The sequence below is a fragment of the Callospermophilus lateralis genome, chromosome 13 (assembly GCF_048772815.1).
Source record: "Callospermophilus lateralis isolate mCalLat2 chromosome 13, mCalLat2.hap1, whole genome shotgun sequence".
Classification (NCBI taxonomy): Eukaryota; Metazoa; Chordata; class Mammalia; order Rodentia; family Sciuridae; genus Callospermophilus; species Callospermophilus lateralis.
In genome coordinates, this window is record NC_135317.1 from 29,009,584 (window position 1) to 29,026,714 (window position 17,131).

General features: G+C 36.8%; 1 protein-coding gene across 3 annotated transcripts in view; it reads right to left on the bottom strand.

Moving 5' to 3' along the window:
- Upf2 (UPF2 regulator of nonsense mediated mRNA decay) overlaps positions 1 to 15,350 on the bottom strand; it is a 111,228-nt gene extending 95,878 nt beyond the window's left edge. For 2 of the 3 annotated variants that reach the window (XM_076831783.1, XM_076831786.1), the window contains exons 1-3: positions 15,272 to 15,350; positions 10,172 to 10,551; positions 6,962 to 7,741 (exon numbers count right to left, since the gene is read on the bottom strand). In XM_076831783.1, coding sequence (XP_076687898.1) covers positions 6,962 to 7,741; positions 10,172 to 10,533 — 1,142 coding nt within the window. In that variant the 5' untranslated portion in view covers positions 10,534 to 10,551; positions 15,272 to 15,350. Of the gene's footprint in view, positions 1 to 6,961; positions 7,742 to 10,171; positions 10,552 to 14,163; positions 14,244 to 15,271 lie in introns of those variants that run through there. The other variant, XM_076831784.1, reaches the window with a different exon arrangement.
- Positions 15,351 to 17,131: the final 1,781 nt, after the last annotated feature.

The following is a 17,131-nucleotide window of genomic DNA, read 5'->3' on the forward strand; positions in this document are numbered from 1 at the left end:
CAAATTATTGTACAATAGGGAGGTACTGATCCACTTTTACAGATGTGAAAAGCAAGCAATTAAAAAAACCATTTTAAGTCTTACTCATTATAATAAAAATATTTTAAAAAGTAGATCACCTTTACCCAACTTTATATGAGCCATCACTGTCTGAAAGCATATGGTATATCAATCTTAGGTTTGTGAAGCACTTTTTGTTTTTTAAGATTTTTTTCTTTAAAAGATGGACACAATCTTTATTTATTTTATTTATTTTTTTCTGTGGTGCTGAAGATCAAACCCAGTACCTCATAAGTGCGAGGCAAGCGTTCTACCGCTGAGCTATAACCCCAGCCCCTGTGAAGCACTTTCTATATTACTCATTTAATATTGTAACACTGACAGAAAATATCAAATAGTCCATTCTTGAATTAAGCATTTGATCTCATAAACCAGAAAACTATTAATGCCTTGTATTAAGAGACATTTTTTCGGGCTTGGGGATGTGGCTCAAGCGGTAGCGTGCTCCTCTGGCATGCGTGCGGCCCGGGTTCGATCCTTAGCACCACATACCAACAAAGATGATGTGTCTGCCGATAACTAAAAAAATAAATAAATATTTTGGGCTGGGGATGTGGCTCAAGCGGTAGCGCGCTCGCCTGGCATGCGTGCGGCCCGGGTTCGACTCAGCACCACATACAAACAAAGATGTTGTGCCCGCCAAAAACTAAAATATAAATATTAAAAAAAAAAAATTCTAAAAAAAAAAAAGAGACATTTTTTCTTTCCACTTTTTCACCTTTAGTTACTTTGTTAGTTTTAAATTTTATATCGATTATTTTGTTGCTTTGTATTTTCTTGAAAAATTAGTTTTTAAAAAAGCCATTAAGGGGGATGGGGCTGTAGCTCAGCAGCAGACCGCTTGCCTAGCATTCATGGGCACTGGGTTCAATCCTTAGCACCACATGAAAATGAACAAATAAAATAAAGGCATCCTGTCCATCTATAACTAAAATCATAATTTTTTTAAAAAAAGCTATTAAGACTTAATAATGTTTAGGGAGGGGGATATAGTTCAGTTGGTAGAGTACTTGCTTTGCATGCACAAGGCCCTGGGTTCAATCCCAGCACCAAAAAAAAAAATTAATAAGTTTAATGTTCAAATTCTCAAAATGATAAAAAGATGAGAAATTCTCAATCAAGAGTTTTTAGAAAGATTAAGCAGGCAACATATTCATAACAGCTAATATTTACTCAACACTTAACATGTGCCAGATACTGTTTTTAAGTGCTTTTTAAAGCTAAGAATTCATTAAATAATTCACATCTATCTCAGAGGTAGAATACTATTGTTAGCCCCATTTTACAGATGGAAAAATTAAAGCACAGAGATGTGTTAGGTAACTTGCCCAAGATTACAGAATGAATGAGTAAAAGGTCTAATTCTGGCTCCACAATCCACGCTCTTAAATACTGGACTAGGCTGACCCTCAAGCTAAAATGATCTACTATACGCTGAAATTATGTCTCTCAAATGCATATATCAAAGCAACCCTACCCAGTTTAAGGTGCTTTATGGTCTCTTTCAGGTTCGTCATTTACATTAACTTGGTAACTACAGAGTGGCTAACACTGGAGACGTTTTAAAAAGAAGAAAAAGTATTAAATACAGATAATAATGGGCACTATATAATTGTGAAAAGTACAGCACTAAAGCAAAGAACCTGATCTTTGTTACACTGGGCAACTCCTTAAATCCTTCAATCTATTACCTTCAAAACAAAGGTGTTCTTTTAGGAGTAATGTGAAGATCAATTAAGATCATACAGGTCACACATTAAAGTAAAATGGTGTTTTCAGAAGGGGGAAAAAAAACCCTGCTAAAGCACACTGTAGGGAGGTAAGACTTTCAATTCCAAGTATTATTTTGATCTTCCATTAGCCAAATTAATAAAGAAAAAAAATCTCAGCAAGAATACAGAACATCTTTTTTAACTTTGCCCTTGTGCCATCATACAAAATAACATGACCAAAATCTTGAAAAAATTATCATGAAGGAGACTCAAGAAAAACCACTGGGTTTTACTTTTTATGTCCTCCTGTATTCTGTCAAACTGTCATAAAAATTTGCTCTAGAATTATCAAATTTTCTTCTGACCTCATTTTAGAATTAATTTGATTATGGATGCATTATCTTTTGAAAAGATGAATATATAGTAAAGCCTAATTATACCCATTTGAGTGTTTATCAAACAACTACTATATTAAAGTCATTTAATCAAAATTAGTAGAATATCAAATAAGAGATAACAATTTTAGAGCTCTTAAATATTTAGAATTTCCTTAAATCTAAACTACAGTGAAGTCATACTTAACAATGCTTAAACACTACCACTGATCAAACAACCTACTACAAGGATAGGTACAATTCACTTGAAAGAAAAGTTAAGAACTGAATATAACAGAAGGCAAAACTTCTAAAAAGCTATTAACTCCAAATTGGCAAATATTACTAGATGATAATTTAAAATGTATGAATTTTAATTATAACTCCCCAAATCACTTAACCAAGTGTGTATAAAACATTTATAGATTCAAATTTATTAGAATTTACCCAACCCAGGACTAGAGTTGTAGCTCAGGGGTAGAGCACTTGCCTTGCAAGCGTGAGGCCCTGGGTTCAATCCTCAGCACCACATAAAATAAATAAGTAAGTAAGTAAATACAAATAAAGATATTATGTCCATCTACAACTAAAAAGAATGGAAGGGTTGATATTTAAAAAGAAAAAAAAATTACCCAAGGTCAACCATATTGTTTGCTTAAAACTGCAAATTCTCTTAGGTACTAAGAAACTACCTGCTACGTAAGTACATATGAAAACTACCTGCTACCATTAACTATGAAATAGGTCCAAATATAAGTTAGAAGGCTCAATGACTCATTTAATCACTTCTTTTGCTCATTCACTCTGATGTCTTTAAGAAAGAACCAGAGATTTTACTTGTCTGTTTAAAAAATGGTTGAAGCCGGATATAGTGGCCCATGCCTGTAATCCCAGTGGCTCGAAAGGCTAAGGCAGGAGGATCTTAAGTTCAAAGCCAGCCTTAGCAACTTAAAAAGGCCCTAAGCAACTCAGTAAGATCCCATCTATAAATAAAATATAAAAAAGGTCTGGGGGTGTGGCTCAGTGGTTAAGTACCCCTGGGTTCAATTCCCAGTACAAAAAAAAAAAAAAAAAAAAAAAAATTTGGTTGAATAAATTTTTAAGTACAAACTTTACTGTATCATGACTTCTAATAAAAGAAGTTATCTTTTTTTGATCTGCTATCTCCCAAGTTACATTAAAATGGTTGAGAGTACTTATGAGTCCTAGACTGAAAATAATTCCGTGTTTGACTGTTTTTAAAGATAATGAATAAAGGCTTAAAGAAACTTAACTACATGAGTCTTAAGTATGAGCTAGCTTGGTACTTGGTTTTCTAGCATTATCAGACCCAAAAGAAACCCCACTGGGAGAAACTACTGACAGTGACTTATTCCCATGTACCTATTAGATAATAATTGGGAAGAAGAAACTATATTTTTTTTCCCTAGTATGGGAAAGGAACCCAGGTGCCTTCTATTACTGAGTTACATGCCCAGCTCTTTTTATTTTTTTCAGACAGGGTATCACTAAGTTGTCCATGATGGCCTTGAACTTGCACTCCTCCTGTCTTAGCCTCCCAAGTAGCTAAGGTTTGGAGAGGTGTGCTACCACACCTAGCTGGAAAGGACAATCTTTTAGAAACTGATTATTTTATCAGTATACTTTAATGTATCCTTAAAAGGGAAAAAAACTACCATTGGGTCAAGCAGGGATTGGGCATTAATCCATTCCTCAGCACTTTTTTGCTCAGTCAGGTATCTGCATCTATACTACAGATGACGCTTGGAGTGAAGCTATCCTATGGCATGAGTGATTTATAAAGCCATATGCCAACTGTTTTCTATGATTAAGATTCTCACATCCCCCAAATTATTATGTCTGTAAGTGAACAAAGTCTCCCATGGCAAATGGCTTCCACAAGGATAATGTCAATCTATACTAGGCAAGTAACCTTCTCTAATAAACATAGATTAATAGTTCTGTATCCAAACGAATAAGAATTTCTAAAGAAAGCCACAAAGTTGTTTATCAACAATATGAATAATAAATAAACAGAAGATATGCTGTCAAAGCTTAAAGTCAGCAGATAGGTTCTCATATATTTATCTATGTACTTAACTAAAAATCAATATTCAAAATTATCTTTAGGTTAAAGTAGTATGCCAAAAGCATCTTTAAAGGTTTAAATTACAAAAGTACATACTTCAGGTTAAAAAAGTATTAGTTCAAGATGAAGAAATAGCTTGATAGCAGTGAAAATAAGCCTAATGAAAAGTCAAAAGAATGAAAAGGATATTATAAAAGCCAAAGCAGTTTTAGATCACAGAAAAGAAAATGTCCTAAGGATAGTAGAGTACCTGGAAGTCCTGGAACAAACTCAAGAACTGAGGGTATTTAATATGGAAAACATGCTGGTAGTCTACAAATATCTAAAGTAATGTAATGGGAATAAAAGAAGATACATGTCACACACGAGTGCTTCTCAAACATCTGTGGTAAAGGACTGATTTTCCCCCAATCATTATAGATATTTTCATAAAATACAGAAAGAATATCATGGCAATAGAAAATTATTTTAATACTTCTAAATATTTACTCAGTATCTTATACTTAATTCATTGTGAACAAGTAAAAAAGTTCATGACTCCCACTTTAAGTAGCTTTATTCTACTTGTACCAGGAAGAAAAAAGAAAAAGAAACCTAAATTAAAATGAATCATTTTATGGGGAGTTCAATTTCAGCTTGATATAACAAAGAATTCAAAACAAATACATGTGTTCAACACTGGAATAGTTCAGAGAACACTGAGCTCCTTTGGGAGGTATTAAGAGGAATAACAATGTTAGATAAGATCCATTATGAATCTGTAAAGTATATTTCTGAATTGGAGAGGTGACTAGATTAAATCACTGTAGACTTTCTGTAAGATTCTGTGAGACCAAAAATAAATATACAAACACCCTGAAAGTAGCCAATAAAACTAATTACTTATTAGCATACTGACAAAGTAAAGAGTTGTGAATATATTAAATAGAGAGTATGGGAAAGGAGGCTAGGGTTATGGCTCAGAGGTAGAGTGCTCGCCAGTGCATGAGGCACTGGGTTCAATCCTCAGCACCAGATAAAGTAAACTAAAAACATTGTGTCCACCTAAAATTAAAAAATAAACATTTTTTTTAAAAAGTATGGGAAAAGGGCTGGGATTGTGCCTAGCAAGGACAGGGCCCGGGTTCGATCCTCAGCACCTCATAAAAATAAAGGTATTGTGTTGTGTCCATCTACACCTAAAAAATAAATATTAAAAACATTTTTTAAATAAATAAATTAAATTAAAAGTATGGGAAAAGACTATGAAGATGACAAATTATGGAACTCACAATTAAGAAACTTTAAATATGTGAGAACTATTAAAATTCCAAAATACAAGTCAAGAATAGAAATTCTTTTTTTGGTGGGGGATACTGGGAATTGAACTCAGGGGCACTCAGCCACTGAGCGACATCCCAGCCCTATTTCGTATTTTATTTAAAGACAGGGTCTCACTTAGTTGCTTATTGCCTTGCTTTTTGCTGAGGCTGGCTTTGAACTCACGATCCTCCTGCTTCAGCCTCCCAAGCCACTGGGATGACAGGTATGCGACACCGTGCCGAAGAAGGTCTTGCTACATTGCCCAGGCAGTCCTCAAACTGATGGGTTCAAGTGAACCTCTCAGCCCCGAGCAGCCAGAACTATAAGCATCTATTACCACACAGATGACCTTTTTTTTTTTTTTTAAAGAATCATTGATAACGACATTGTTATCTTAAATTCTCATTGACATTTGGCCACCAGCTTTAACCACATAATTTCTGCATCTACATGACCCTATCATAACTATACCTCTACTGGCATATAGTTACTGTGTTCTCTTCTGGCTAAGTCAATCATCTTCTAGTGGTAATTACTGACAGTCCTATTCTCCACTGCATGCTTTTGGGAACAGAAAGGTACTCCTCTCCCCCGATACTAATTTCTGATAAATAGTAATTCCAGGTTCTCAACCATGAAATTTAACTAGTTATATTCGGCAAAAATATATTGCTGTTACCTCCTTTCTGTAACCACTCACCCCTCCTTCATAAAAGTTGATTCAATGTCCATAAACTACATCAACCTCTAGCTTGGTGACTCCTCCTTGCATTTTCAACTGAGTCTATAATATCTTGTATAAATCAAAGTTAGCCCCAGTCAGGTCTCTTCATCAATTTACCACAGCCACAGCACACTATTCCTTTAGAATTTCAAATGAATGCGCCCCAAGAAGCCTTCTATAAAAGCATTTTATAGTTGCAAAGAAAATTTCTCACAGGTAATTTTATGCACTATTTCTCAAAATTCTGTTCTGAAATACCACTGCTAATGAGTGACTCATTTCTTAAAAAGAGCAAATAGCAGCAGTGACATTATCAACTTTAAGTATAAAACAATGAAAGCAAACCAGTTATAGAGAGAAAACATCAAATCATAAAAAAAATAGTAACAGGGAAGTAAAGTGACAGAAAAAGAAAATTTACTCAATATTAAGGAAACTTTAAAATTGCAGGAATAAAACATCCACAAAGCAAAAATTACCATCTACGTGCCAGATTTCTTTTAAAATCAGAAACAAAATCTATTTTCGATTTAAACATGAGTATTTAGACTGTTATACTTGGAAATTTTCCTGGAATGTTAAAAAATCACCTGTAAGGAGCCCTTTTCCATAAGTTCTTTCAGTAGCATGAAGACTTTAAACATTTTTAAGTATGAGCTCCAAAATAAATTCTCAATTCTGAGAAACATTTGAAAATCACCTGTTTTGTCTCTCAGTATTCTGGAGCTCCCTGTGGTCCCTTTTCAGGTGTTTGGTCAAAGACGTAAAGTACTCTTTTAAAAGATTCTGGAAAGGCTGTTGTTTCTCTGGACTAATTATCTCACTAGGAGGAAAACTCAAACTAAACTTCTCTGCAGCACTCTTTACTCTCCTTGGTACGAGTCCAGCAATATCATCTCCACAATGGCGACAGAAACTAATCACCACAGAAACATGAGTGTGGGATTCTCGATCAGCATTAATAATATTTTTTAGCTGTTCATAGATTAAGGAAAGACCTTCCTTGTCAGTGAAAATCCCAACAATCGTCAGTTCTGCTATGAAACGCAAATCAGTTCTCAGCTTGGTAATGTTAGGTGTTTTCTCCTCTTTCCTTGCTTCAAAGTGTTTTTTCCAGACCTGAAGAAGTGAGGGGGCAAAGTCGGCATAACGCTGGTGAAATAGAGAACACAGGTGCACAGCACAGTTCACATCAGAGATTTTTAGTTTGGCTTCCACAATGGAAGCTACAGCTTCTGCAATGTATTTGCTTAAATTTAGGCCATTAAAATCATGGGACAAGGAGTCTCTCTGTTGTTCTGTAATAGTTTTTAGTTTCTTGACAAAAGCAGTATTTTTCTTCAAACTCGAGTCTAGGCGGCTGAAGAAATTTTCCTCTGGTCGGTTGTCTGGAGCATTTTGGTTTTTGCTACGGAGTTCCTTTCTTAATTGATGCCGTTCCCAAGCCTCCTGATGAAGCTGAAGGGATTCTTCTTTTTCTCTATGTAAAAAGCAAAAACATAAGTAAATATATATTTCAAAGGATCCTTGTTAAATCCCATAAGAATAAACGCCAATGTAAAAATAATCATGTGTGTATCAGAATCCAAGGGGAACAAAAAACAAATTGACTTTTCATTACTTTTTAAGACATTTTATTAATGACTTAACACAATGAGAGCTCAATATGCTGATTAATACTGCATGTAAGTAGAGCAAAGGATTGAAAACAACTAGATCAAAATTTAAAAATGTGGGTTGTGGTGGGATTATGGTGGAGTGCTTACTAATGTGCGCAAGATCCTGGGTTCAATCCCCAGCACTGCAAAAAAACAACAAAAACAAAATTAAAAATCATTCTGCCCATATGAAAATAAAATATGCTCATGAAGGATGTAAAATGTAAAGCAAGCAAAGGCTTGGGGTAAATACAGAAAAAAACCATCCACAAAAAATATTTCAACAAATAATCATTATAGGGCTAGTCAAGTAGTTTAGTGACAAGAGTGCTTGCCTGGAATGCATGAGGCCCTGTGTTTGACCCCCAATATGGGGGGGGGGGAGGAATTAAGCATTTTAAGAAAATTTACTTAAAATGTTTTGTGAGAAAAAAAATTTTTTTTTCTTTTTTGAGGTACTAACAATTGAATCCGGAGTCTCTCAAAAGCTAGGGCAAGTGCTTTACTCCAGCACAAAAAACTGATTTGAAATACTAGATACTTTTTTCCATACTAAGCATTAATGAAACTTTCAAGAAAGCACTTGCTAAAAATTCAAGCATAATTTAAAAAATGTGGAAAGGAACAAAAACTATCAGTTAAAAGTCCTTTAATAGAAAGTGAATAAACTCAACTTATCCTAAAAACTTAAGATACATCCATTTTTCCACTGAAGAGATGAAACCAGCTTAGATTGCAGATGTAATAAAGTAATCTGAGCAGGGTTGAGAGGAGAATAATAATCTGACTTTAAGAGTCTGTGAGGGGGCTGGGATTGTGGCTCAGCAACAGAGCGCTCGCCTAACACAGGCAGGACCTGGGTTCGATCCTCAGCACCACAGCACCACATAAAAATAAAGGCATTGAGTTGTGTCCATCCACACCTAAAAAATAAATAAATAAATAAATAAATTTAAAAAAAAAAAAAGAGTCTGTGAGGGCTGGGGTTGTGGCTCAGTGGTAGAGTGCTCTCCTAGCATGCACAAGACACCAGGTTCAATCCTCAGCACCACATAAATGTAAAATAAAGATATTGTGTCCACCTAAAACTTAAGAATAAATATATTTAAAAAAGAGTCTGTGATATTAGAATATATAACTTTAAAATATAAATCTATAGGGCTGGGGTTGTAGTTCAGTAGTAGAGCACTTTGTCTAGTATGTGTGAGGCACTGGGTTCAATCCTCAGCACCACATAAAAACAAATTAATAAAATCAAGAATGTTTGGAGCATAATATTCCCTTTAAAAATATATGATACATAAATTTACAAAAAAATTTTATCTCATCTTTTTTAGATAATCATTCCCGACTTATTCTATAATTTTATGATTTTTCCACCAAAAAGCTCTAATATGTTAACATAGAGGATGTGTTCACCACTGGGAACGTGAACATTTGAGTATTTTTTGGAAAGTTCCTAGCCAAACAAAAGCTTAGCAATGTAAGTACATCTTAATAATGTATAATCGTTATGTATTTGAATTAGATAATTCTTTTTTTTATAAAGAATTCTTTACAAGTAAAATAATATGATACTTAAAATTATTCCATGAGGAAAATTGGGCAATTGTTGATGCTGGGTAGATAGAGAAGCTGGTTCATTATGACATTCTGCTTCCAAATATTTGAAATTTCCCCAATAAAAAGTAGTGTTTTGTTTTTAAAGTCTTTTAATAAGAAAGGGAGAAAATGTTATTGTAAAACTGAATATGAGGGCTAGGAATTTGGCTCAGTGGTCTAGTGCCCCTGAGTTCAATCCCTGGTACCCCCACCCCGCAAAAAAGAACATGAATTTATTATTTTTAAAAAGAAAATTAAAATAATAAGCATTTAACTCTCAGGGTTGCAAATACTGCAAAATGTGGTCACTACTACTGCCTACCACACCTAAACTTCATGAAAAAGAGATACTAAAAAAACTTTGGCAAAAAGGGTAGCTGATAATAAGAGTATTATCATACTATGAAAAGAAAGTTAAAAAAAAAAAAATCCAGATTACCACAGACCTCGTAAACTATTAAAGATGACTGCTATTACTTAAACTAAATAATTAAAGGACCTCCTTAACCAAGGGTGGAACTAAGAGAACAAGTTAAGATACTCATAAACCTCAAAGAGGTGCACCTAGTCAGTTTTATTTCAAATAATCATTTTTCTCCAAAATAATCCAATCTTCCCATTCCATCATATCAATTATTAAATTTTCTTACTTCAATTGAGCAGCTTCTTCTTCTTGCTGACGTTTTGCCTGCTCTTCTTGCTTTTTTCTCTCTTCCTCTTCATGTCTCTTTTTTTCTTCTTCCTCTTTTTTCTTCAATTCTTCCTCTGCCTTTACCTTTTCCTCCTCTTTTTTCTTGCGTTCCTTATCTTCCTTTTTTTTCTTATCTTCTTCCAGTTTCTTCTTTTTGTCTTCAGGGACCTTACTGACCTCCTTCTTGGCAGTGATCTTGAGATCGTCTTTTGGTTTCTCCTTGCTGCACACTGGCCGTCTTTCACTGCAGTCTTTTTCCTTGTTGTTTAATAAAGATTCTTTTTCTTCCATACTTGCTGATTTTTTACGCTCAGCTGGCATTATGTGACCCAGGACAATCTGTAACAGTAGAAGAAAGTGAGTACTACAAATACAATGAATTTTATTTAGTGATGTGATGCTATTTTTAAACAAAACATATTAATGAAGGTTGGTAATTGTGAGATTTAATAAAAGCATGCAAAATGACTAGTATTTCTGTGATAATAAACACACTGGTCTTATTTCACAGTCTATCATTATTAGTTCTGCCTATTTCCAATTATTTTTAACACTTTTTAATTAGAGAAAAATTCAAACATAAAAGTGACAGCACAGTATAAAAGAACTTCCCTGTACCAATTACCCAGATTCAACCATTATCCACTCCAAAACAGTGTCTCAATTAATTGTGAATACAGGTATTAAATGTCCCTGAGGGCAAAATCACAACTAGCTGAAAATCACTGAACTGGCCACATGTGGCTACTTAAGTGTAAATTAGTTAAAATTAAATAAAACTTGAACTTCAGACAGTCACCAGCCATATTCCAAATGCTCAATTTCACACAATCGGTGACTACAACATAGGACAGTGCAGATATAGAATATTTCTAGCATGATGGACAGGACTAGTGTACAAATATAGGCTCAATACTGGAAAGAACAAACACTGGAACAAAAAAAAAAAAAAAAAACTATTTCCTGGGGCTAGGGACAAAGCTCAATCGGTAGAGTGTTTGCCTTGCATGCACAAGGCCCTGGGTTCAATCCCCAGTACCACTAAAAAAAAAAAAAAAATTCCCAGCAAAATTCAGGATTTTTCATTTCTAAAAATATTTACCTACTCAGATTTAGTTTTCTAATATGATTTATTTTATGGACAGTATTCATGTTTTAATTCTTAAATAACCTGAAGATTTTATACAAGAAAATAATATTTCTGCCAAAGTATATACACAGCATTCTTAAATAATTTCAAATGCGGGCTTTAAACTATAGCAATAAGATTTGCAGTAATAAATATTTTATAAAGAGGATTTACTTCTGCCAACAACAAAAAAAGTCTTATCGAAGACAACATAGGCCAGCAGAAGTAACTTTTGTAAGACACAGTAGTTTAGTGGCCACAGTCTGCACCTTCTCTCAGTCTTCTCTTTTTCCTCCTTTACTTTCTTATTCTCCTGCATTCCCATGTTCTATGATTATTTTGACATGACCCAAAAGCTCGTATTAACCCCACTGGTAGAATTCAGAACAAATAACAGCTGTTACTCCTGTTTAAACAATCACTACCTAAAATAAAACATGTAACTATTATTTATGGTCAAGACAACACTAGCATTTACTAATGGAAGGGTAATTATCCTTTCTCACACATCTTCAATTAAATACCCATCTTTAATGTGAAAATATCATACCCTAAAAAAAAGCACTTTCAAACAATTTAATACTAACAGCTACTCATTGGTATCATATTAAACATTTTATATATATTTCCTCAATTAATACTAAAATCTTTATGAGATGGCTATTGTTTTCCCTATCTTATAAATTAGTAAACTGAGACTTGACCAAGTAACTTGACCAAGGCCTTCACAGCTGGTGACAGAGCTGGAATCTGAACCCATACTCTTAACCAAAGTTAAGAACACTGAGAGTACCAAATTGTGAGATGGAAGACTTGATCATAGATGCTGACTATGACAAATCATAGAATTATGAATCTTAAACATAGGAAGAGTCCTTGATAGTGATTAGGCTGTTATTTCACATGTTTTCAACTTCCTGGCCGACTCCAAACAAGTATAAAGTATATACATAACGTCTAAGGTCATAACACAATTTTATTTAGGGATAACAGTGATTATGTCCAAAAAACAAAACAGAATAATGTTTACATAGAATTTGGTTGTGTTTTATTGTTGTTGTTTTGTTTTTACAGTACTGGTGACTGAACCTAGGGGTCCTCTACTACATCAGCACTCTACCTGCCTTTTTTGAGACTGGGTCTAAATTACCAAGGCCTCACCGAACTTAGGATCCTCCTGCTTCAGCCTCCAGAGTCTCAGGGATTACAAGTGTGTACAACCATGCCTGGCTAGAATTTGTATTTTCTGATGTGAAACATCAACAAGTGACATTCTGGGGTTATAAGAAACTACAATTCTCAATTTTAAAAAATGGCATTCGAATTCATAACTTATGCTTAATTTAAAGAGATAAAATTAAATCAGAAATTATTCTAAAACATTAAGAAATTCCCTTGATACCTGGCAAGTTCTTAAAGAATCATTTATTAGCTCCATGGAGTCACAAATTTTTGTCACTCTACAATATTCATTTATTTAATAAGTTCTAAATACCTACAAGTTCTAGAAGTCATTCACAAATTAAGATATATCCTGCTCTAGAATGATAGAACAGATTCTCTGTAAGACCCTTAAATCTTGGTACAGGCATCTCCTTTGAATTACGTCATTCTTATATTAAAAACATACTTCCAAAGTACACTTGGAACTAAATTTCAGTGAACAAAATATGACAAAAATCTAAAGGTTTGGGCTGGGGTTGTGGCTCAGTGCTAGAGCACTTGCCTAGCACGTGTGAGGCACTGGGCTCTATTCTCAGCACCATATATAAATAAATAAAAATCCACTGACAACTAAACAACATTAAAAAAAAAAAATCTAAAGGTTTATGTACAGGCAGCAATGCAACTTCTGAAAATAGCATGCATGCACTTTAAAGTCAAGACTTTAAATTTGAATCTCAACTCTGAAAACTGCTAACTATAGAAATTGGGCAACTTTTCTAATAATTCCAATTATTCATCAATAAAATGGAGATAATGCTATTTACCTTAAAAAGTTATTAAATTTCTAGTATAGCAGCTAGCATGAAGAGGCCATTTTTCAATTCTCTTTCACACAGGTCATGGAAAGTCCATCAAAAGATGAGAAACTTTTTCAACTTATGACTACTGGATTTTATTACTCCAATTCTTAATTTTTATATTGAGGCGGCAGCAGCAGTGAGATCTGCCCAAGAATACACAACTGATTTAGTGGCAGACCAATGCTCTTTACCATTATATTGGCTGCCCGTAAGATTTTTTTTTAAATGATTCAGATCATTACACATTTGCATTATGCTAACTTAAAAAAATTAAACTGGGCATTAACTTATATTTTTAAAAATTCTAAAACTTATTTTAATAAATTCAAGCTCTACTTAGCAGCTAAATATTTCATCAAGTGTTTCCAAAAGTTTTTCTCATTAAAAACTAGAACTTTAGATAGATTCTATCTTAAAAATCAAGATAAAAATTAGTGATCTTTCAATCAAAATGATTAATGATCTGCTCTCACAAATTATTTTACTGAATACAACTATATTCACACAGCCCTAAGGAAACCACACTTCAAAACCACCTTCCTAGCTCCCAAAATAGTGCCCTGGCACTGGCTGTATATTTTATTTGGTTTTCTAAATATACCCTGAACTTCCAAAAGAAAGTAAAACTACTTTACTGATAAAACAGATACCAATGGAGTGTACTGGGAGAGAGAGGGCAGAGAAAAGTGGTGTTTCCCTTTTAAAGATATTCCTTTGTAAAGTACCATATGGACTATGTATGAAATAACAACCAGACTGCTCTGAAAATACTTTAGTGAGAAAATACTGTTTTACCTTTTAATTCTGTGTTATTCAAAGTGTTCTAAGGGCAGAAGAGCACAGAGGTGGTATCTCCCAATCTTTGATTTTATTCTTTAAAAAAAAAAAAAAAAAGTCCTAATACATTAAGTGACATTAAAAATCTTTAGAATTTCACCAGAGTTCAAAAACGGTTTTCCTGATGATTCGTCCAATTTTTATGAACACCTAAAAACTATGAGAAGAGTAACAGTTTTACTTGGATGGATGCATCACTTGTACAGGTTCTTTAAGAATAATAGTTGAAGGTCCGGTCACTATAAACCTCCAAAGGTCCCGCGTACCCCTAAAACTGGCAGGGGACTCTGCCAACCTGGAGACCCAACACCCTGAGATCATTTCCTTAGTCCCACAATACTAGCCAGAGAGAACTGGAGCCCTGGAGTGAAGGCGAGGCGAGGAATCAACCAGCCTGCGATTAAAAGGAAGTCAACGAAGCAGCTCATGGCCACCAGCCCCAAGTACACCCCAAGTCCCTTCCCCTCCACACGCCTCTTCCACGGATCCCCGCTCTGGCTTACTACACCTAACGCGCTTCCCCGCCACAACTCCCCTTCCTACCGAGATCCAGTCACCTTCGCGTGCCATCCTCGCCCCGACCCAAGCTTCGCGCCCCACACTCCCTCACCACCGCAGACTCCCCCGGCAGGTCTCGCTACTCCACAGCCTCCCACACGCACCCTCCCCACGTCCTCGCCTTCGCTTCCCTCGCTACTCCCAGAGAGCTTTCCCCAACCTCCCCCTCGCTCTACTCCACGCCCCCAAACACCTTCGCCCCGCCACAGCAAGCTCCCCGCCTCCAGCCCCGAGGCCCGGCCCAGGCGTGAGGGACAGGCACCTCCTCCATCGCCCCTCATGCCTGCCCGGGCCGCGGGGCTCCCGCGTTGATGAGAACCTCGGGGAAAGAGGTCTGAGGAGGGCGACGCCGGACCCGCGGTGCCTCTACTGCTCGCCGCCCCCGGAGAGCTGGGGTGCCGAGTCGCCTCTTGGGTCCCTCAGGAAGTAGGAGTCCAGGCCAGTGTCCCTTAGCCCCGCTCCCTCCCGATCGTTGGAGCGGAGAGGAAGGAGGTTCCCCGGGACTCACCTCGAGCCTGTTGTCAACATTAGCCCCGGGTTTCCCAGCACCAACTCCAGCACTCAGGCTCTCCCCTCCCCTCCCCCCACCTATCTCGCAGCCGAGGGCCCGCCTTCCCTCCGCTCCCCCTCCTCCCTCCGCCCGCCGGCCCTCCCGCCCGCCACTCACCAGCGCGGCCGGGCTGCGAGTGGGGGCGGGGCGCAGGGAAGTGGAAAGGAAGAAGCTGTCTGCGTTATGGCCGGATAGAAAACATCCCAGATCATTCATTCTCCGGCTTGTGGAGGTCCTCCACTTAGCCCTAGTTTAGAATATCTGGATCAAGGTCTCAAAAAGGTGTTATTCCCTTAAGAGTTAGTTCAGATCGTCTACTCGAAGCGAATTTTTCAATCAGGCAGTAGGTAGGACAGCCGATACCTGCACCTCCAGCCAGGGCCCCAGCAGAAGGGAGGAGTGTTCCAAGGACCGGAGGCAGGAAGTGGATTGGTCGCCGGGAAAGGGAAAGCGCCTGAATTGGAGATGCGCAAGCGCAGGCACTTCGCAGGTGGCGGGGAGTAGCGAGAATGAGGCGGGGCTAGGCTAACAGGAGGCAAGGAAGAGCGGTGGAATAGCAGAATTACGGAGCGCTGTTAAGGACAAGTTTGGTCACGTGATTCTCATAGGGGCGTCCCGATGCGAACCGTAAGGTGGAGGTTCAAGAAGGGAAAGTTTGATTGGACTAATTCAAGGGGAGAGGTTTGAAGATTTAGGAAATTGGAAATTGGAGCAGGTGGAGAAGGTAGAAACTGCTAAAATATGGGTCTAGATTGATGAGTGCCCTAAATGACTCCGAAAGTCCCGTAGGGGAATTTCCAGAAGCAGCTTCGGGTGTTCTACCTAAAAATAAAATGAAGAAAAAATTGAAGTTCCTTGTGTTCTAGCAAGCGAATTTTAAAAATTAAAACGAACTCACTCGTTAAAAAAAATAAGGTTAGTCTTGTTTCCCGAATGCGAACCAAAGGCAACTTTTTAAGATGGATATCAGCTGCTCCACGCTACACACTTCCTGTTCGATTGCTGAAATTGTGCATCTGAAACACTGTTAAGATTTGTCAGCATAATTTGGTTGGATGTTGTTACCGGTTGGCTTTGGTTGGTCCAAAGCCAAAGGAACAAAGGTACAAAACTAGTCTTCATTCTTGCTTGACATGGGGCGCCCCATCGGATAACCAAGCCCAGAAAATGAGCTGCTACACAACCTCAAATACTTGAGGTAGGTCTAGATTCCCTTTTATTCAGCCTCTGTTTCTGCCTCTATTTACTGTTTTATGTACCATTTATTCTTTTTTTTTTAAGAGAGAGGGGGGAGAGACAGAGAGAGAGAATATTTTTTAATATTTATTTTTCAGTTTTGGGTGGACACAACATCTTTATTTTATTTTATGTGGTGCTGAGGCTCGAACCCAGCGCCCCGCGCTTGCCAGGCTAGCGCGCTACCGCTGGAGCCACATCTCCAGCCCCCATTTATTCTTAGCATGCAAATGACCCCCTCAAACTGAGTGTTTGCGCTTGGGGGGCGGGGGTTATCACTAGATCAGGCATTTCAAGGGTCGCAAAAGAGAGAAAGATGAACACTAATATATTTCATAAATGATTAAGACGACTGTTCAAAAACGCCAAACCTATGTCAGCCACCCAAAATTCTCTTCAAAGTTTCCTTATTTTGTGTAACTACTTTAAGTGGGTTTACTTCACTATTAGTAAATTAAGTCCTCATCCTAAATCAAGTTAACCTTTGCCTTTAATTAGATGTTAAAAACAAATTATGTGAATGGAGGAATCAAAAGAGAAGAAGAGGGGGCTGAAGATGTAAGTCACTAGTAGAATGCTAAT